This window comes from Loxodonta africana, chromosome 4 (assembly GCF_030014295.1).
Source record: "Loxodonta africana isolate mLoxAfr1 chromosome 4, mLoxAfr1.hap2, whole genome shotgun sequence".
NCBI classification, from domain to species: Eukaryota; Metazoa; Chordata; class Mammalia; order Proboscidea; family Elephantidae; genus Loxodonta; species Loxodonta africana.
Window position 1 is genome coordinate 15,417,976 of NC_087345.1, and position 21,657 is coordinate 15,439,632.

The following is a 21,657-nucleotide window of genomic DNA, read 5'->3' on the forward strand; positions in this document are numbered from 1 at the left end:
TGATGGAAAATTCTGGAAACTGTTAAGGGTTATGGTTGAACAGCACAGTGAAAATAGTGTCACTGAATTAGACAAGTAAAGATCGCTGAAATGGCAATATTTTTAAAATTTTGTTTTGATGTTGAGAATATATACAGAACATACACCAATTCAACAATTTCTACATGTACAATTCAGCGATAATGATTACATTCGTCAAGATGTGCAACCATTCTGATGCTCCTTTTCTAAAGTGTTCCTCCCTCATTACCATCAACTCACTGCTCCGTATGTTTCCTATCTAATCTTCTAAGTTGCTGTTGTCAAACTGTTCAGTCTCACACACAGAGTTCTTCAAAAAGCACAATGCTCACGGCAGACATTCTTCACTAGTTAATCTGAGCTATTGTTTGGTTTTAAGATTTCAGGGGATACTTTTGGTTTCAGCTTTAAAGATTACCTCAGGGGAATAGTTTCAAGGGTTCATCCAGCCTCCACAGTTCCAGAAAGTCCGCATTCCATGAGAAGTTGAAATGCTGTTCTGTATTTCCCCTCTTTTTGATCAGGATTCTTCTATAGACTCTTTGATCAAAATATTCAGTAATGGTAGCCAGGCACCATTCAGTTCTGGTCTCATGGGAAAGGAGGCAGTTACTCATGGAGGCTATTAGCCACATATTCCATGAAATGGGAAATTTTTGGTTGTTTTGTTATATATTTACAACAACAACAACAAAAACTATTTCTCTCTGTGGCCAGGAAAAACCACCACAGCTCATCACATAACAATATCTATACCGTCTTAGAACAAAGTCTTTTTGTTCATTCTTTAAGACAGTGAATCTTAAATACCGAAAATCTGCCATGACTATTGTTTTGAAAACAGAATAAAGACACTGTCGAATATGTTAAAAGTCTTATTAAAGACTAAAGAAAAACCATGTCGTCCGGGCCCAGATTTTCAATGCAGTGGTTTCCCTACACTTTTATTTTCCACAGACCTGCAGGGGAAGGGTCATAAACCCTGGTGGCATAGTGGTTATGTGCTACGGCTGCTAACCAAAAGGTCAGCAGTTCGAATCCACCAGGCGCTCCTTGGAAGCCCTATGGGGCAGTTCTACTATGTCCTATAAGGTTGCTGTAAGTCAGAATTGGCTCGACAGCAATGGGTTTGGTGTTTTTGGAGGAAGGGTCCTCATTCCTTTTCCTGAAGTTGTCCTAATAGATCAATTTCTCTTGAAGGAGATGGACATTCTGGCTCTGGGAAGATGGGCTGAGGAAAACAGGCATTTACCTTTTTGTTCAGTTCAATATTCTCCAGCACCTTGATGGCCTGGTAGTAATCCCCCAACAGGGAGTGCAGGCGCAGAAGCCCCACCAGGCTAAAGTAGCCAAGCATCTTGTAGAGGGAATGCCGTCCATACTCCCCAGCCACACTCTCAGGGTCACCTGAAAGAGACAGACACTGTGACCACTCAGCAGGAAGCAGGGAAGGAAGGCAAGTCTGACCTCTGAATGTCACTCAGTGAGCTCTTCACCTGCTGTCACCCATTAAGGTTTCCATCAGCAGGGAGTACATAACTGCACTGAAAGGAGCACCAAGAAACAGTAAGCCCGCCATTATGCTAATCCTAGCTTTATGAATAGCTGCTTGGAGACTGGTAACTTTTTTTTCTGTTGTTATGGACTGAATTGTGTCCCCCTGCAAAATGTGCGTCAACTTGGCTAGGCCACGATTCCCAGTATTGGGTGACTGTCCACCATTTTGTCATCTGATATGATTTTCCTATGTGTTGTAAATCCTATCTCTATGATGTTAATGAGGCAGGATTAGAGACAGTTATGTTAATGAGGCAGAATGCAATATACAAGATTAGGTTGTATCTTAAGTCAATCTCTTCTGAGATACAAAAGAGAGAAGAGAGCACAGACGGGGATCTCAAGTCACCAAGCAAGAAGAGCCAGTACGTGCACATCCTTTGACCCAGTGTCTACGTGCTGAAAAGCTCCTACAGCAGGGGAAGATTGATGACACAGACCTTCCCTCAGAACCCAGAGAGAAAGCCTTCCCCTGGAGCTGGCACCCTGAATTTGGACTTCTAGCTTTCTGGACTCTGAGAAAATAAACTTCCGTTTGTTAAAGCAATACTTGTGATATTTCTGTTACAACAGCACTAGATAACTAAGACATCTGTTCCAACACACCTGAGAATATGAGAAGGCCCTTCTCATCAGTAAGTTACTCACCAAGGTCGCTCTCTTCTCAGGAAGCCCATGAGATCAGAGCCATCTTCCTAGGAACTCTAAGATGTTACTGCCTTTCCTACTGTGCTGACATATGCACTGACGATGCAAAAGCAAACAGTGTGTGAACCTGTGGACACCTCAGCACAAATCAGACAGTGACACCAAACCGTACTAGCAGTCACTGTACTCTTCACCACTGTGCACTTGCAATAAGAACTAGCCACTTTTTTTCATGGAATACCATTCTTACTTGGAAGAATGACTGACACATCAACCAAGGTTATTCAGGGGTGGGTATCCGGCAGACATTTTCTCAAAAACAAAGGGAGAGAGCCTGTCACGCTTTAAGGAAAACGGACAGTTTTTGTTGCCAATGAGAAAATCTGAGTTTTTAAGCCAAAATTAAAAATTTGTAAAGCTTTTATCTGCTACTGAGAGCTCAACAGGTTCCCAATAAAGACTTGTCTGATGAGGTAGGTGGTGAAAATAACAAGCGTGATGTCTCTTGTGTAATAAAATATATCATCACTTGGAAGACCTTTATAACTCACTGAACCAATATTTTCCAAATGACCAATACACGATGTCATAAAATTATGCACGGGTAAAAGATCATTCAAAATGCAGGACAGACCAATGAACTTTAATGTAACAAAATAGGAGTTCATTAATGCTTCAGATCCCACTATATGCCAACTACCACTTGTTGAGTTTGGTGTGGTATCAAAGAATAGCCACAGTATCTGAAAAGGCTATTAAAATATTTCTTCTTTTTTCCAACTAAATATCTGTGAGGCCAAATTTTCTTCATATACTTTCGCCAAATAGCATATTGCAACAGATTGAATGCAAAAGCAGAAATGAATCCAGCTATCTTCTCGTAAGTCAGCCACTAAAGAGATCTGTGAAAATGCCACTCTTCTCATTAAAAAAAATTTGAATATAAACAAAGTTCTTTGTGGTTCTCAATATTTTAGGTGTAAAGTTTGAGAGTGCTTAACTAAACAAAGGCCCTGGGGACACAGAAGTATTAGGAATGCAGATCTCAGTGAGAGCTGGTTCGGCCTTTCAGCCAACAGACTGCCTAGCCCAGCAGCCACAACATCAGCTTCAGCTAGTACTCATACCCAGCCACCAAAGAGCAGCAGCCCACTGCCTAAGAGACGGTGCCTCATCTCCTCTACCTGTGGCATCTCCTTACTTGGAACAGGGACGAGCAGCAGGACACTCCCATGGCCATCAGCCAGGCCTTACTCACCTCCACTTGTGTACACCTCCAACTGGCGGTTGATGTTGGATTTGTCCACCAGGGAATGAAGGACATTGAGGACACTGTGAACATTCCAGATTTTTGGATTGGAACGAAGGAAGTCAATCTCCTCCTCTGACTTCTTGGCGGTCTTACAGCGGTACTGACTAAATGACTGAAACTGATGAAGGAGGGAAAAGATTCAACAGTGGTAAAAAACCCAAAGCAAAAGACCAAAAGCACGTGCTGAAAGTGACGCGCTGCCAATGGTTCTGGATCGTGCCTTAGGGATCCCAGCTTTTAAATGCCTCTGGAGAAGGGGCACAAGACTGGGGAAAGGCGAGGGGAGACTACTACTTCTCATTCTAAACCACCATGTATATTAGTTGACTTTTGTTCATTACTGAATTTGTTACTTATTCTACATTTAAGTAAAAATCTCTAAGACTGAGCCATTAGAGAAATGCAAATCAAAACCACAATAAGATACCATCTCACCCAGGCACTACTGGCATGAATCAAAAAAATAACAAATGTTGGAGAGGCTGTGGGGAGATTGGAACTCTTATGCACTGTTGGTAGGAATGCAAAGTGGTACACCCATTTTAGAAAACGATACAGCTCTTCCTTAGAAAGCTAGAAACAGAAATACCATATGATCCAGCAATCCCACTCCTAGGAATATATCCTAGAGAAGTAAAAGCCGTCACACGAATAAACATATGCACACCCATATTCACTGCAGCATTGTTCACAGCAAAAAGATGGAAACTAACCTAGATTGCCCACCAACAGATGAATGGATAAACAAACTATGGTACAGGCACACAATGGAAAGCTGTGCAATGATAAAGAACAACAATGAATCTACCAAGCATCTCACAACATGAATGAATCTGGACGGCATCATGCTGAATGAAATAAATCAATCATAAAAGGACAAACACTGTATGAGACCACTACTACAAAAACTCATGAAAAGGTTTACATACAAAAAGAAACAATCCTTGATGGTTACGAGGGAGGGGAGGGGTGAGAAGGGAAAAACAGTAAACAATAGCTAAGCGGTAACTTTGGTGAAAGGTAAGGCAGTACACAATACTGGGGAAGCCTGCACAACTTGACCAAGGCAAAGTCACAGAAGCTTCAAAGACGCATCCAGACTCCAACGAAATGAATTACTGGGCTGAGGGCTGCGGGGACCATAGTCTCGGGGAATGTCTAGCTCGACTGGCATAACATAGTTCATAAAGAAAATGTTTTACATTCTACTTCGGTGAGTAGTGTCTGTGATCTTAAAAACTTGTGTGTGGCCATCTAAGATACTCCACTGGTCTCACCCCATCTGGAGCAAGGGAGAATGAAGAAAACCAAAGGCACAAGGAAAAGATTAGTCCAAAGGACTAATGGACCACAACTACCACAGCCTCCACCAGACTGAGTTCCATCACAACTAAATGGTGTCCAGCTACCACCACTGACTGCTCTGACAGGGATCACAATAGAGGATCCCAAACAGAGCTGGGGAAAAATGTAGAACAACATTCTAACTCACACAAAAAAAGATCAGACTGACTTGCCTCACAGAGACTGGAGAAACCCCACGAGTATGGCCCCCGGACACCCTTTTAGCTCAGTAATGAAGTCACTCCTGAGGTTCACCCTTCAGCCTAAGATTAGAGAGGCCCATAAAACAAAATGAGACTAAAGGTGCACACCACCCCAGGGGCAAGGATGAGAATGTAAGAGGGGACAAGAAAGCTAGTAATAGTGAACCCAAGGTCGAGAAGGGGAGAGTGCTAACATGTCATGGGGTTGGTAACCAGTGTCGCGTAACAATGTGTGCACTTTTTAATGAGAAGCTAGTTTGTTCTGTAAACCTTCATCTCAAGTACAATAAAGAGAAAAAAAGTGTAAAAAAAAAACCCTCTAAGATAGAGGTAGTTTGTGTAAAAAAATACATTCGATTTGGAGTCAGACACAATCTAAAGTGACTCCATCTCTCTGGGCTACACAATGCCGTTAACCTGGTCACCGGAATCACCATGAGCAAACTTGTGACAGTCCTATTCACAGTGGCTATAGGGTTGTCATGAGTCAGAATCAACTCAATGGCAACAGGTTTTTTTTTATTCTGCCATGCCAGGGTCAGAGTTACAAATGGTAATCCCCCCCGCCCCCAGGACAGGAACCCAGCCCAAGTCACCTCTGTACTAAGAAGAGAACCTGGCCAAGTGTAAGACACACACACAGGTGACACGCCACAGGCATTTGTCTGGGACAATGGTACTACCTGGGACCAGTGCTGGGCTGACTCCATCAGTTACCTGGAGAATAGCAGTTACCTGGAGACCTACCTACTCAGTGGAAAAACACTGAACAATAGCTAAGTGGTAACTTTGGTGAAGGGTAAGACAGGACACAATACTGGGGAAGCCAGCACAACTTGACCAAGACAAAGTCACAGAAGCTTCAAAGACACATCCAGACTCCAAGGAACTGAATTACTGGGCTGAGGGCTGCAGGGACCATAGTCTCAGGGAACGTCTAGCTCAACCAGAATCTCAGAAGACTCCCTGGTTGATTCTGGTGTGCACTCAGGTATGGAAACCAGTGACTAGTATCTAGGGCCTAAATGAGCTGCGATTGCTTTTCAACTCTAAAATATTACCTTCCTCTGAGAGTATAAGAGAAAGTTCCAAATTTATAAAAAAAACAAAGAATATCCAAAATGTGTAAGAACTTCCCGTAAGTATGTTTTTTAAAAAAGGGCAATCCATTAGAAAAACCGGCAAAGAACACTGACCACCACTTAGATTGTCAAATTTCACCAACTATTTTTTATAGAATATAAATTATGCCTACAAAGCCACTTTTAAAAAATTTAAAAAGCAAGTATCCTTCAACCAACAATTCTACTTCTAGATTGTGATCCCTAAAGGTATTCATAATAGTGAAAGCAGAAAACCCAAACGTTTATCCTCAGAGAAGTAGTACGCCCACATCGTGTACACTGCAGCCAAAGAACCTGCCTTGTTTTACATGTGTAGACACAGAAAGGGCTCCAAGTCATAGCAAACTGCGCTAAAAATGTAGCAAGATAGCATTTTTTAAACGATGTATTTCTGTATGTACACATTCATGTAAATGCCTGAGAAACATCAACGTGGTGCCTATCCTTCCAGTCAAGAACTGACATCTCTGCAAAGGCAAGGAAGGCAGGCACTTTCACTTTATCTGCAGGCAAAAAAAAATTAACAGCAGTTAACACATTCATATATTACTTGTATAAATAAAGATAAAAGGGGCAGGGAAGAGCCACTGGCCCAGAGTGGCATTTACCTGGCTGGGAAGAATCACACCAGGCATTCCCTGCTCCTCACTGGACAGTCTTTGTTAGAAGTAAAAAGCACTTAATTAAGCACCTTAAGAAGAGAACACCAGCTAGAAGTAGAAAGCACTTTATTTAATTAAGCACCTTAAGAAGAGAACACCAGCTAAGCTCAAAGCTCAGGGAATTACGATTTTCTTAAGGGGATGAAGAACCTCAGTACAGATGATCCTCCTCGACTTACTAGGAGTCAGGAGGACTGCCAACCACCTAAAATTACGCCAAGTAAGAGGCCCACGTAAGCCAAGGAGCTGGAGAGGGCAAACAAGGCCGGTGCGGTTTGTGGCCTTCACTGCAGAAAGGCACTGAAGTCTGATCTCGAACAGGAAGCCTCTTTCTCACAACTTATCATTAGCAGTCTGTACTCACAAAGTCTCTTTGGTCCACAGAGCTCAAATAACATATTTATTAAGAAGTCATTCTATGATAGAAAAATCTGGAAAAAGATAATAGTGATGACTACACAACATGATGCACACAATATCACTGAATTGTACATGTGAAGAATGAAAAAGGCCAGGAAGGGCAAGTGAGATGGGCATAGATGAAAGTCTGGCCATGAGGAAATGATAACTGTTTAAGGTGTGAGATGGGGCCACGGGGATTCGTCATATTATTCTACTTACATGTGTCTGAAAATTTCCAAAATAAACTCTTAAGAGATACTAGCGAATGTGTACACACTTATATTTTAAATTAAAATACCTCAATAACCCTCTCAACATTCTCTGTTTTAGAGATGAGGAAACCAAGGTACCGTGTAGTTAATTCGTCCAAGGTCCAGTAAATAGCAGAATTTGAGCTTTTACCCTTGCTGCTACACACCACTGATCTTTGCATCTGGCTCGGTTCGCAGAGGCACCTCAGCCATACGTTATTCTCAACCACAGGTTGAGGTAGGTAAATTGGTTTGGATAAAAACGTTCTATTTTATTCTGATCTTCTGGCATACAACAACTAACCACCACTACAATCAAGACATAAAATATTTGTTTTGCAGGTGAGGAAAGTGAGGCTCAAGGAGCTTAAACAACATGTCAGGGTTACAAAACTACCAGATGGCAGCCCCCAGAATAAAGCCCACTTTTCCCTGGCTTCAAAGCTTGTGAAGCCTGTGTCCTTCCTGCCAGACCACCTCCCAGGTAAGAGTTTGGGGGAAGTGAGAAAATCAGCTCTCCTGACTTCCAAGTTCTTATCTGGAGCTCGTGGGCCTCGCTGGCTCTTCAGAAAATCATTTACCATGGGAGTTCACTACCATGGGAAATTTTTACACTACAATGAGGATATTTTATACCATGCATTTTTTTAACAACACAAATAATGGAGGCAGCTGCCCCTTGCTTGGACCCGTTTTTCCAACCCAGGTACTTCACCTTAAGCTAAGGCTAACCAGATACCTGGTAGATGAACTCATCGATGATATCCCATAGCCACTGGTTGGGTAGTTCAAGAGGAGCAGGACCATCTGCATCTGTGCAGGAAGGACAGGTTTCACTTTACCCCAAATCACAGAAAAGTCAGATGTGAAGCAAGGATTCTGTCCATTCAGTAGGGCTGCAAGTTTATTTATAATTTCTCTCTTCAAAAGATCATGAATCATAAGACTCCCTTCCCCCTTAAAGTCCTGCTAAAAGAGCTGGAATCCAATATTCGTCCTCATCGAACCCTCACTTACTAATTTTTTTTTTTTCCCCTCACTCACTGATTTGCCCAAATTTCAGACTTACTAAGAATGTAGTTGAAGAGATTACAGTAGTTGTAATAGGATTCAAACCTCTGCTCCAAGGACGGTCCCCCCTGTAAAGAGAAAAGAGATAGCACAACACAAATATTTAACTTAAACGTGTCTTATTCCAGGAACCCTGGTGGCGCAGTAGTTAAAGGGCTTGGCTGCTAACAGAAAGGTTGGCGGTTCGAACCCACCTGCCACTCTGCCAGAGAAAGATGTGGCAGTCTGCTCCCATAAAATTACAGCCTTGGAAACTCTACAGGGCAGTCCTACTTTGTCCTATAGGGTAGCTATAAGTCGGGACCGACTCAACAGCAATGGGGTTTGGTGGTTTTGGGTGTCTTATCCATGGCCTACCACGAGCGCTGAAAACACACACAGGAGAATCAATGTCTGTCTTCTCCTTCCCAGTATACCAAGGAGCACTCATGTAAGAGGGAGACAGTAAGTGCTACAGCAATTCAAAAGAGGCACTGAGTACAAGAGGCCACATTGGTCAGGAGTTATGGAAACTGGCCTCGATAGGCCCTTAAAGAACAGGCATGCACATCTGGCAAAGTAAAGGAGAGGGGAAGGTGTTTCAGTGGAAAAAGCAGTACTAGTAAAGAGGTAAGACCATGGTGCTTGAAGGCTGGGGAGTAACAGGAGAAAACATAGCTACGTTGAGCCAGGATCGCAGAGATCTTTGAGTGCCAAACAAGAATCTAGACCAGGGGTCAGCCAACCAGGGCCCACGGGCCAAATCCAGCTTACCACCTGCTTTGGTAAATAAAAGTTTTACTGGCACACAGCCACGCCCATTCATTGTATCATTTCTATGACTGCTACACCGACAAGTTGAGTAGCTGCAGCAGAGACCATTATGGCTCTCAGAGCCTAAAATATTTACCTAGTAGTCCTTCAGAAAAAAACTTTGCTGACCCCTGATCTAGACTTTATGTTACCAGCGACTGAGAAGCACTGCAGGTGTCTGAACTGGGGAATGGTATGACGAACAATGTTGCTGTGACAGCGCAGAAAGAACACCTCCTTAGAGTCTCAGCCCCAATTTCACTAACTGTGGGGTTCTGACAAGTTATCTAGTCTCTCTGTGAAAAAGTGGATGAAAGCAGCTATTTGGCCTCATGACAATTAAATGTGATTATGCAGCTGAAGTGCTTAACACAGAAAATGCTCGTTCAGTGAAAAACCTTCACCAGGGTTTTAAATATGGTCAGGTATGGCAAAGCGTCTCATTTAGCACCTAGCAAAGAGGTTACACGGTCAATAAGCTTGCTCAATCTTCACCTCTGAAGGAGTCATATGTTTCAAAGACCAAACAGAAGGAAGACTAGCGGTGGTAAGATCAGCTAGAGCATCGCCAGATGAGGGTTCTGGCACCATGGTCTCCCCAAAGCAGCAGTATCATACACGCTGGCTAGATTCTCTGCTTGCTCACAAAGCCTAAGACTCTTTAGTTTCTACAAGATAAGAAGTCAGAGATCCCACCGGAATGCCACAAAGGCATGGCCTCCTGCATTCCTCTGGCAGTGCAAGCTCTTCCAGCTACTCCCACCGATGCAGGCGCCTGTGGTCACATGATCCTCTGAGAGGATGAGAGCTGGGTAACTGTGAGGAGCTAGGACCTCCTTAGGAGGAAATACTCCAAGTCTCAGTGCCAGTTTCCTTCATTTACGCGTGCACACAAGCACTCACACGCTCAGTAAGTCATTAACGTGTTACCATCATGAATCCAATGTAATCCTAGACACCAGATTTTAAAAGTGATCAAGACAAAGATTATGCCCTCGCAAAGTTTACCTTCTAGTGGGGAAGGGAACAAAACCCAAATAAACAAATAATATGATGTCAGCGAGCGACGAGTGCTCTGAAGTACCTTCGCGTACAGCTAGGAGCTCACAGTGGGAAGGAGAAAAGTTAACAGGAAATGAGACTACCAAGGAGTCAGGGGCCAGATCAAGTAGGGCCATGGCTAAGACTTGGGATTTTATTCTAAGCATGATGAGAAGTCAAGGGAAAATTGTGAGGAAGCGGGTGACTTGATGAGGCTTGTATTTCAAACAGATCATTCTGGTTACTATGATGAGAACAAACTCTAAGTGAACAGGAGTGGAAGGAGACATCAGCCTAGCAGCTACTGTAGTAGTTTAGACAAGACAGAGTAATGACTTAAATGAGGGTAGTAGCAGTGGTGGTGGTGAGAAGTGGTTGGTTTCGCAGAATATGTTGAAGACAGAGCTGGACAGGATTTGCTGTGAGGCTGGATATAGAGTGAGAGAAAACTCAAGAATGACGCCATGATTTCCAGCCTGAGTAACTAGGTGAATGGTGGTACCATTCACTGAGATGAACATGGGAAGAACAGGCTTAGAGTTCAGTTTTGGACATGTTAAGTTTGGAATGTCTATCAGACTGCCAACTGGAGATGTTCAGAAGGCAAATGGATATGTAAGTCTAGACTTCAGTGGAGAGACTGTGGCTAAAAACAGACTTAAGTCAACAATTTATAGATAGTATGGAAGGTATCTTAAGAGACTAGGAGCACTCTGAAATTTAGCACTAAGGAAGAGAAGAATCCAGTTAAGTGCCCCAAGTTGGGATAGTGTGGTAGAAAAACACTGATGTTACAAGAAGATAGCCCTAGGTTCAAGCTTTCTTCCTTACTTGTCATGTGAATTTGACGTGTAACTCTTTACACCTCAATCTGCCAACTTTGCAGGATCGTTGTGAGGATCAGAGATGCACAGATGTGTGCCACATGTCCAGCAAAGTGCTGGTATACGGTGACAGTTTTACATACATTTCAGGGGAATCGAAGCTCAGTGGCAATGCACTGAAGGGGAAAGGGAAGGGCTTTCCATGCAGAGGCAGAAGGGTTTGGGAACACCCTATTTGGATAGCAACCTGTAATCTAGTGCATAGTGATGAGTGCCAATCAAGAACGAGAGCACTGGGAAGGAGAAATTAAAAAGGAAGAACAGGTAAGATTATGCAGCATTACAGTTTGTTTAGAGCCGACTTAAGACTTCTTGGGTTCAATCATTCTGCCATTTCTTAAAAGAAAGCTCAGGAAGCTTGCTGACCACTCTTAGACACTGAACAACAGAATCTAGGGACTGTGTTCCAGGGGCACAACGGCATAGCTGAAAACATTGCGTGCAACACTCAGATACTCACACTGACTTTGGCGTATATGTGCCTGTAGTATAATTCTTTGTACAAAATCAGGAAGACAGCATCTGAAAGAGATGGCAGAGGGGTGCTTTAGTAATCCATAAAACATTACCCAGGGTCTTCTGGCAGTTTCATCCCTTGGGGAAGGGGAGGATGTAAAGGGATAAACATGACGTCAGAGACTAAGCAACATCTAAACTCTTCTCCTTATTCCCCAAGAATACATGCAATGAGAAAATGCATTTCTCATCCCACTCTTTCAACCTCATCTTAATCTCAGTACACTCTCCGTTCAGACTCACTTTCCTTCACCGTGTGGAGGCTTGTCAACCAACTGCCAAACAATCTTGAGAAAAGAACACAGCTGAGGATCCACACTTCCCAATTTCAAAACTCACTACAAAGCTACAGTTACCACCACACGACAGTGTGCTGCTGACATAAGGAGAAACAGATTTATGGGAAATTGAGAGTTCAGAAATAATGCTTCACATTTACAGTATCAATTGATTTGTGACAAGAGCATCCAGACAATTCAATGAGGAAAGAAGTCTTTGCAACAAGTGATGCCAAGATAACTGAATATCCACATGCAAAAGAATGAAGTTAGGCCCTCTACCTCACACCCTGTTCAAAGGATACCATGAAGAAAGTGAAAGAGAACCCAAACAATAGGACCAAATGTCTGCAAATAATACACCTGAATAGGAACTCATACCTATAATATATAAAGAACCCTTATGACCCAACAATAAAGAGACAAATAATCTAATTAAAACATGGGCAAAAGATTTGAACAGACATTTCCCCAAAAAAGATACACAAATGGCCAAAGAGCACATGCAAAGACCATCTATGTCATTAATTACTGTTGTTAACTGCTGTCGAGTCAATTCCAACTCATGGCGACTTCATGTGTGCTAAGTAGAACCACTCCATATTTAGCAAGTGATGCTGGCATTAACTGGAGGTCCATCTGTAAAAAAATCAAACAGGACCCCTACCTCACACCATACACAAAAACTAACTCTAAATGGATCAAAGACCTAAATGTAAACCCTAAAACAATAAAGATAATGGAAGAAAAAATAGGGACAACTCTAGGGGCCCTAACACGTGGCATAAACAGAATACAAACCATAACTAACAATGCACAAAGAGAAACTAGATAACTGCTATCTCCTAAAAATTAACTACTACGTTCAACAAAGGACTTCACTAAAGGAGTAAAAAGAGAACCTACAGACAGAGAAAATTTTTTGTCTACAACACAACCAACAAGGGTCTAATCTCCATAATCTATAAAATACTTCAACACCTCAGCAACAAAAAGACAATCCAATTGAAAATGGGCAAAGGATATGAATAGACACTGCACCAAAGAATACAGCCGGGCAGCTAGCAGACACATGAAGAAATGGGTGTGATCATTAGCCATTAGAGAAATGCAAATCAAAACCACAATGAGATACCATCTCACCCTGACCATACTGGCACCGAATTAAAAAACAGAAAATAACAAATGTTGCAGAGGTCACAGTGAAATTGGAACTCTTATGCACTGCTGGTGGGAATGTAAAATGGCACAACCACTATGGAAAGCAATATGGTGCCTCCTTAAAAAGCTAGAAATAGAAATACCATACGATCCAGCAATCCCACTGCTAGGAATATATCTTAGAGAAAAAACAGTCACACGAATAGACATATGCACACCCTTGTTCACTGCAGCATGGTTCACAACAGCAAAAAGATGGAAACTACCTAAGTGCCCATCAACAGATCAATAGAAAAACAAATTATGTAACAGACACAATGGAACTCTAGGCAACGATGAAGAACAAAGATGCACCCGTGAAACATCTCACAACATGGATGAATCTGGAGGGCATTATGCTGAGTGAAATAAGCCAATCACAAAAGAACAAATACTGTATGAGACTACTATCATAAAAACTCAAGAAAGGTTTACACACAGAAAAAAAAACATTCTTTGATGGTTACAAGGGTGGAAAGGGATGGGGAAGGCAAAACGCTAACTAGGTAGTAGACAAGTGTCAACTCTGGTGAAGGGAAACACAACACACAATACAGAAGTCAGCACAACTTGACAAAGGCAAAGTCACAGAAGTTTCCTAGACACATCCGAACACACTGAGAGACTGAGTTGCTGGGGCTCAGGACCATAGTAATCTTGGGAGACATTAAAGTCAACTGATGTAACATAATTCATAAGGAAAATGTTCTACTCCTACTTTGTTGAGTACCGTCTGGGGTCTTAAAAGCTTGCGAGTGGCCATCTAAGGTATATCTATTGGTCCCATCCCATCCAGAGCAAAGGACAATGAAGAAAACCAAAAACACAAGGAAAATATTAATCCAAATGACTAAAGGACCACGTCAACCACAGTGTACACCAGCCTGAACCCAGAAGAACTAGATGGTGTCCGGCTACCACCACCAACTGCTCTGACAGGGATCCAAATACAATCCTGGACACAGCAGGATAAAAATGTAGAAAAAAAATCAAATTCACAATAAAACCAGACTTACTGGTCTGACAAAGGCTGGAGGAACCCCTGAGACTATGGCCCCCGCGCATCCTGGTAACTCACAACCATAGGCACTCCTGAAGCCCATTTTTGAAGGAAAAATTAGTCAGGTCTATAAAGCAAACATAACTATCAAGCATACAAGGCCAAACGGGCAACTCCTGCCCAAAAGCAAGATGAGAAGGCAGGAAGGGACAGGAAAACTGCAGGAATGCGGTGGAAAGGGGGAGAGTGCGGGGACTGCAACTAATGTCACAAAACGGTATGTGTGTAGAATTTTGAATGAGAAACTACCTCAGGCTGTAAACTTTCATCTAAAGCACACACACAAAAAAAACTGTTCCATAGGGCTTTCAAGGCTGTGACCTTTCAGAAGCAGATCTCCAGGCCTGTCTTCTGAGGCATGTCTGATGCCTGGGTGAGTTCAAACTGCCAACCTTTCAGCTAGTATCCAAACACTTAATCTTTTGTACCACCCAGGGACTCCTCGTTAGTCATTGGAAAAATGCAAATCGAAATCACAATGAGATACCACTTCACATCTGTTAAGATGGCTATAATCAAAAAGATGGATAATAACTGCAACCTTCACCACTACTGCCCCCTCTGCTGGAAGTCTTATGATGGAATAATAAAACTGCAGAAAAGGCAGTTAATTTTAAGAATCAGAATTTAAGATGTCTTAGATAGATTTCTTAACATCCGCTGCAAAGGTGAAAGGTTCTATTCAGAAATACACAACTCCACTTGCTTCATCTGACACTCTTGGGCTAAGCACTGTAGGAATTCACGAATGAGAAACATCTGCTGTTAAGGACCTTTCCCAAAGTAGGAACACAAATATAATTACAACTTCTTTAGGTGAAAACAAAGTGCTGTAGGAATCAAAGGAAGAAGAAATTCCTTCCAGCTAGGGGCGAAGTTTGCAAGGAAGAAAAGTATTTTGCGGACAGTCTTGGAGAAGGCCTGTTCCTGGGCACACAGACAAGTAGAAAGAAAATAGAAGGTCCGTTCTACAGAGGCTGTGATGACCCTAAAAATTACAGAGAAAAATGGAAAAAGGACAAAGATTTCAGTTCTCGCCACATTATGAGGGATCTCTGACCTCCCCCCCTCCCCCCGTTTATTTATACAGTCTCATTGGGCAAGTATTTACCAAGGGCCTACTATGCACCAAGCCCTGGGAAAATAAAACGGTAAGAAAAACATACACACTCTCTCATGAGCTTTCTGTCCAATAGCCCTCGGTTAATGTCATTTTGTAATTTTCTATTCAGGCCCCAGAAAACTTGGATACCCTGTTTATTACCATCTAACATTCATTGGTTGATTCATTTCTGGCTTTCTAACTCTTCCAGAATGTAGGCCCCAGCCATAGGATCCCATCAAGCACACAGGACACAAACACACCACACCTACCGTTGCCAACCTGCGGTGCAATGGCTTCAGCCTCAGGCCAAGGTGTATTCTTGAAGAATCTTTCAGTCAGCTTGGTCCAGCTAAAAACCAAACAGAAAAATTGTAGAACTCTAAAACAAGGAACTGAGATACCCAACCCTCACATTTTACAGACTCAGAGAAGGGAAGATATCACAGAAACAGAGGCAGGGCCAGAGCTCCCCAAGTCTATAGCTTTCTACAACACAACTCTGTACTTCACATGGCCTTTCTTAATGCAGTCGAACATTCCTTTCGTCTCAGTTAAGCACCATCAAACTTTGCAGAATCATCTCCTGCCTGTATACCACGACTCTAGCCATTATTTAAGTGCTTGCTGTTCCCTAATATGAGACCCACTAGGCCTCTATAACCTTTAGCCTTGCTGTTCCCACTCCCTGGAGCACTGTGCCTCTTTCTCCCTCTCCAAACACAGAACCCAAATTACAGCCTGTTGCAGTCTGATGCCACAACAAACCTACAGCATCCAATCCAAACGCTGCTGCCCGCAACCCACCAAGGACCAGGTTTCTGTTCATTTTCCTTCTCTTGATCCTCTTAGCAGCTACTTCAACTCCTGCCCCACCCCATCCTCAAGACCCACCTCTCCCTCTTCTCACGCTCTTGGTTCAGCATATAAACACCCACAAGGTTGATACCCTCTAAGTCCCCTACACTTACCAACCCCTCTTTCTCACCCCCATTTCTTGCCGCACTAAAAATCACCTTGCTAAGGTTACCAAGGGCTCTCCAAGTTGCCAAATTCAACCACTGGCTTTCTCCTCTTGACCTCACTAGAACAAAAAAAAAAAAAAACCAAGCCCAGTGCTATCGAGTCGATTCTGACTCAACAGTGACCCCGTAGGACAGAGTAGAACTGCCCCCAAAGAGTTTCCAAAGAGCGCCTGGCAGATTTGAACTGCCAACCCTTTGGTTAGCAGCCGTAGCACTTAACCACTACGCCACCAGGGTTTCCAACCTCACTAGAGTACCTGACAGTTGCTGACCATTCCCCTTCCCTTCAGAGTCTCTTCTTTTTTTGGTTCCTGTGATGGTTCTCTCTGCCTTTCTGTTCTTTTTGTCTTCTTTACTGGCTCTCTTCCTCTGCCTGCCCCTAAAGCAACATATTTCCCAAGGTGCCAGCCAGTTTTCTCACCTCACATTCTCCTAGACAAGGGTCTACCACATGCTTGGTTTCAACTACCATCTGTATCTGCCTGCAATGTCCATTAGTACAACTGAGAAAGTGAATTTTAAATTTTAGTTAATTTCCTTTAAGTTTAGTAAGCGGTATTCAACTTTGGACTGGAAAACATTTATCTGAAACAAGTTGGGTGTGTCAATCTTTTTACTTTCATTGTAAGTTTACAAATAAGTCAGTCTCTCATACAAAATCTTATGCACACCTTGCTACGCACTCCTAGTTGCTCTCCCCGAGACAGCACGCTCCTCTCCACCCTGTATTCGCTGTGTCCATTCAGCCAACATCTGTCCCCCTCTGCCTTCTCATCTCCCCTCCAGACAGGAGTCACCCAAATAGTCTCATGTGTCTACTTATGTGAATCTTTTTCAATTGTAAATTTATCAAATCAAATATAGATCAAGTATTTCTGATGAAAACTTAGCACACAAATTGAGATGTGCTGTAAAGTACACACTGGATCTCAAAGACTTAGTAAACCAAACCCAGTGTCGTCAAGTCGATTCCGACTCATAGTGACCCTACAGGACAGAGTAGAACTGCCCCATAGAGTTTCCAAGGAGCGCCTGGCGGACTTGAACCGCTGACCCTTTGGTTAGCAGCCATAGCACTTAACCACTACACCACCAGGGTTTCCAAAGACTTAGTACAAAGGAAAAAAGTAAAGTACCCCATTAATTTTTCTTTACTGATTATATGTAGAAACACTTTAGATATAATAGACTAAATATTATAAAAATTAATTTCACCTATTTTTTCTTTAATGTAGCTACTGAAAATTTTTTTAAATTACATACACGGCTAGCATTGTTAGTTCTATGGGACGGTGCTGGTCTACGTGCCACTAACCAGAAAGGCCCGGGGGATGACAGAAACATGGTTCAGGGATTAAGGTACACCAAAAAAAAAAAATTAATTAATTTTATAATTAATTATCACTGACCCAGGAAACCCTCGTGGTGTAGTGGTTAAGTGCTACAGCTGCTAACCAAGAGGTCGGCAGTTCGAATCCGCCAGGCGCTCCTTGGAAACTCTATGGGGCAGTTCTACTCTGTCCTATAGGGTCGCTAAGTCAGAATCGACTCGACGGCAGTGCGTTTGGTTTTTGGTTTTTAATCATTGATCCTGTTAACACAGAGTCAACTCCAACTCACAGCCCTGGTGGTGCAATGGTTATGCACTCAGCTGCTAAACTAAAGGTTGCTGGTTCAAGCCCATCAGGCACTCCACAGGACAAAAGACCCGACAATCTGCTCCTGTAGATTACAGCCTAGAAAACCCTATGGGGCACTTCTCCTGTCTTATAGGGTCACTATAAGTCAGAATCAACTCAATGACAATGGGTTTGGGTTTTGATTTAAGTCACTAATACAATAGGTCTTTGACCATGGTGCTTTCTCCATCCATACTTCCAGGACTGGCTTAGATGCTGTTTTGTTGGTGACACCTTTCCTGATTACCCCAGCCTTGACTGACCTGTCTAATCTCTAAAGCCCATTACCCAAGGGCAAACCCACTGTCGTGGAGTTGATTCTGACTCATGTGACCCTACAGGACACAGGAGAACTGCCCCATAAGGTCTCCTAGGCTGTAATCTTTATGGAAACAGACTGCCACATCTTTCTCCTGTGAAGCAGCTGGTAGGTTCAAATCGCCAACTCCTCAGTTAGCATTTGAGCTCTTAATCACTGCGCCACCAGGGTTCCTTTACACAATGGCAATTAGCCTCAATACTGAAGAAACCACTCCAGAGTCTGGCTGGCTAACCCTAGTATGTACCGAGAGGTTGCACAGCACAGGGGTTTAGAAATCTGGCTTTGGTATCAGACTATACAGGTTAAAACTCAGCTCATCCACTTCACTAGCTATCTGACTTATGCTCGCTGTTTTGTTTCTGCAACTGTGAAATGAGGAAAACAATGGTACCTAACTTCATGGGATTACTGTGAAGGGTAAATGAATAAATACAGGAAGAGCACTTTGAACACTACCTAGTTCATACTGATACCACTACTGTAACAATAAATGATAATTGCTATTATAATCACTAATTTTGATATTATACAAGTTCCTGGGGAAGCAGGGTCCAACAAAATAACATGTCCCTATCTCCAAGAATATAGGGTCACTATAAGTTGGCAATGGGGTTGGCTTTTACAGAAACCCCTGATGGTATAGTGATTAAGAGCTACAGCTGCTAACCAAAAGGTCAGCAGTTTGAATCCACCAGGCGCTCCTTGGAAACTCCAACGGGCGATTCTACTTTGTCCCATAGGGTCGCTATGAGTCGGAATCAACTTAACGGCAACGGGCCTGGTTTTTTGTTTGTTTATCTCCAAGAAATCGTAGAGACCCCCTGAACATTCTTTTCACAGAAAAACTATTGAACATCACCCGTTCTGTAGGCCAGGCCCACTCAGAGAGAGGTCAATGTAGCCAGTAGCCCATACCTGTTTTCATAGATGTCCTGGATCTCATAGACCTTCTGGTCAATGACATCACTGGAGACACGACTGGCCTGTAGCTCATACACCTTCTGGTCGATCAAATCCGAGACGGTTTTGTGGAAATACTGGATGAAGTTTTTGATCACTTCAGGGATGACTTGGTAGGTCTGCTGTTCATACTGACGTTCATAAGCCAGGTCCTGCTTTGGATCTCCTAGAGGTTGGATAAAACACAAAGTGCTTCCAGACCCACATATGTGATGTAACAAAAGGCACGACCACCCCAAGTCATCCCAAACGAAACTCCAGCCCATGAAAAAATCTAGAGCTGCCATCAAATCACTCCAATTCATGGTGATCCCATGTGTCAGAGCAGAACTGTGCTCTGTAGAGTCTTCAATGGCTGATTTTTAGGACGCAGATTGCCGGGCCTTTCTTCCAAGAGGCCCCTGCGTGCACATGCACCTCTCTGGATAGCAGCTAGGCATGTTGATTTACACCACCCAGAGACTCCCAAGTCTATGATATCAGGTACAAACCTTTTAAACACTCTGATATAACCCCCACAAATCATCTCGACCCTATTGCCGTATTTCTTCAGAACAGTTATCGCTATCTAAAATTACTCATTTACCTATCATCTGTTTCCCCCACTAGAACCTAAAGTCTATGAGGGCAAGAACCTGGTCTGTCTTGCTCCCAGGTATACCCTCAGGGGCCAGAACAGTTGTGTATATCTGTTGGGGGGTGGAGGATGACAGGAGGTAGTAGGCACTTAATATTTTTTGAATGACTGAGTGACTGCCAGTACCTAACTATATCATGTCACCAAACCCTTAAGTGCTCCGTTTTCTCATCTGTAAAACGAAAACATTAATGCATGTACTTCACAGAACTATTTTAGGAATTAAATGAAACACTTCTCATAAAGTACTCAGAACAATTCATGTCAAGCCAAGTCACTCCAACATTTCAAGAACCCTCAAAGCCTCCCACCTTCCCCCCCTCAATTTTATTTTGGCATAGTTCTAATCACTTTAAACTTCACTTCAAGATTCTCTTTTTTTGCTAATAATTTAAACGGGGAAACCACAGCCAGTCAGTGGGGCTCTTCCTCTGAGACTTTGAAGTAGACCACAAACATGGCCCGGTTTATTAGGGTCCATACAACCTTCCCACTGAAAGCTAACAACTGACTCTAAACCTGGACCATCGACAAGCCCGTTTTTAACAGGTACCCGTCAGAGCTGTTCCAGGCCATTCAAAAACGCACGGGTCCACAGGAGAGCCCGCCTAGCCATACAGACCCGTGGTCTCACCTGTGTGCATATCATAGTCGCCTGGATAAGCATAGGGATCATATGCGGCCTAGAACGACAAAGGCACAGAAAAGGACAGTCACCAATCTGTGAATGCAAAATGTTCATTCCTGCCAAGTGCCAAGCAGGCTACTAATAGATACATAGCTGAATAAAACGCAGTCCCTGCCCTTAAGAAACTCACATTTCTGCAAGAAAACAGAGAACAGACAATGACAACGCAACGTCACCGGGGCAATAAGCTAGAGAAAACTACAGGGACGGTGGGAGCCAGCAGGGTTTGGCAAGACTGAACCCAGGCCCAGAAAAAGCGTTCAGTCCCAGAAAGAGAAGCCTGATAGGAATAGGGCGTAAGCGCCCTCCGGCCGCAGTCCTGGCAAACGGGAGGACGAGGGCACCGAACACACGAAGCGGGCGGGCAGACACAGGGCGGGTGAGGGGCCACGAGCTGTGGCTTCTAAGGGCCGCGCGGAGAGGCAAGCCGGAGCTGGCCGCGGCCCACGGGGGCTCGGGGAAAGGCCAAGACGCCGCTTCCCCGCGGGCCCCAGCATCCATAAAGGCCCTGCCAATGTCGCGGACCCTGCCACGCGCTTAGGCCCATCTTACCTCAGACTCGTAATCATCAGCGGGATACGACATGACTGCGGCGCTCGCGTAACACCGCCAAAAAGAGCGAAAAGACCAGCCCTCGCCGGCGTGATGACTCCGGAAGTTCTACCCCGCTTGGCCCTGCGGGGACCGGAAGCCTTTCTGAGGGCGCCGGCACCCTGAGACCGCCACGTTAAGAAGGGCAAAAATTACGAAACACCTAAATTTTTTCTTCCCTTTCCAAATAGAGACTTTGCAAGGGGAGACATTTTATATCACTTGCATAAATCAGAAATAGGGACGTGAACTATTTCATCATAAACAAACAATGGGCAAATTAAGGG

At 43.4% G+C, this 21,657-nt stretch overlaps 1 protein-coding gene across 2 annotated transcripts in view; it reads right to left on the reverse strand.

Annotated features, from left to right (window-relative positions):
* EIF3L (eukaryotic translation initiation factor 3 subunit L) overlaps positions 1-21,458 on the reverse strand; it is a 28,492-nt gene extending 7,034 nt beyond the window's left edge. The window contains exons 1-9 of one of the 2 annotated variants that reach the window (XM_010599333.3): positions 21,332-21,458; positions 20,726-20,774; positions 19,410-19,620; positions 15,741-15,820; positions 11,773-11,834; positions 8,594-8,663; positions 8,264-8,337; positions 3,485-3,656; positions 1,274-1,428 (exon numbers count right to left, since the gene is read on the reverse strand). In XM_010599333.3, the coding sequence (XP_010597635.1) occupies positions 1,274-1,428; positions 3,485-3,656; positions 8,264-8,337; positions 8,594-8,663; positions 11,773-11,834; positions 15,741-15,820; positions 19,410-19,620; positions 20,726-20,774; positions 21,332-21,364 (906 nt within the window). In that variant the 5' untranslated portion in view covers positions 21,365-21,458. Of the gene's footprint in view, positions 1-1,273; positions 1,429-3,484; positions 3,657-8,263; positions 8,338-8,593; positions 8,664-11,772; positions 11,835-15,740; positions 15,821-19,409; positions 19,621-20,725; positions 20,775-21,331 lie in introns of those variants that run through there. The other variant, XM_064283559.1, reaches the window with a different exon arrangement.
* Positions 21,459-21,657: the final 199 nt, after the last annotated feature.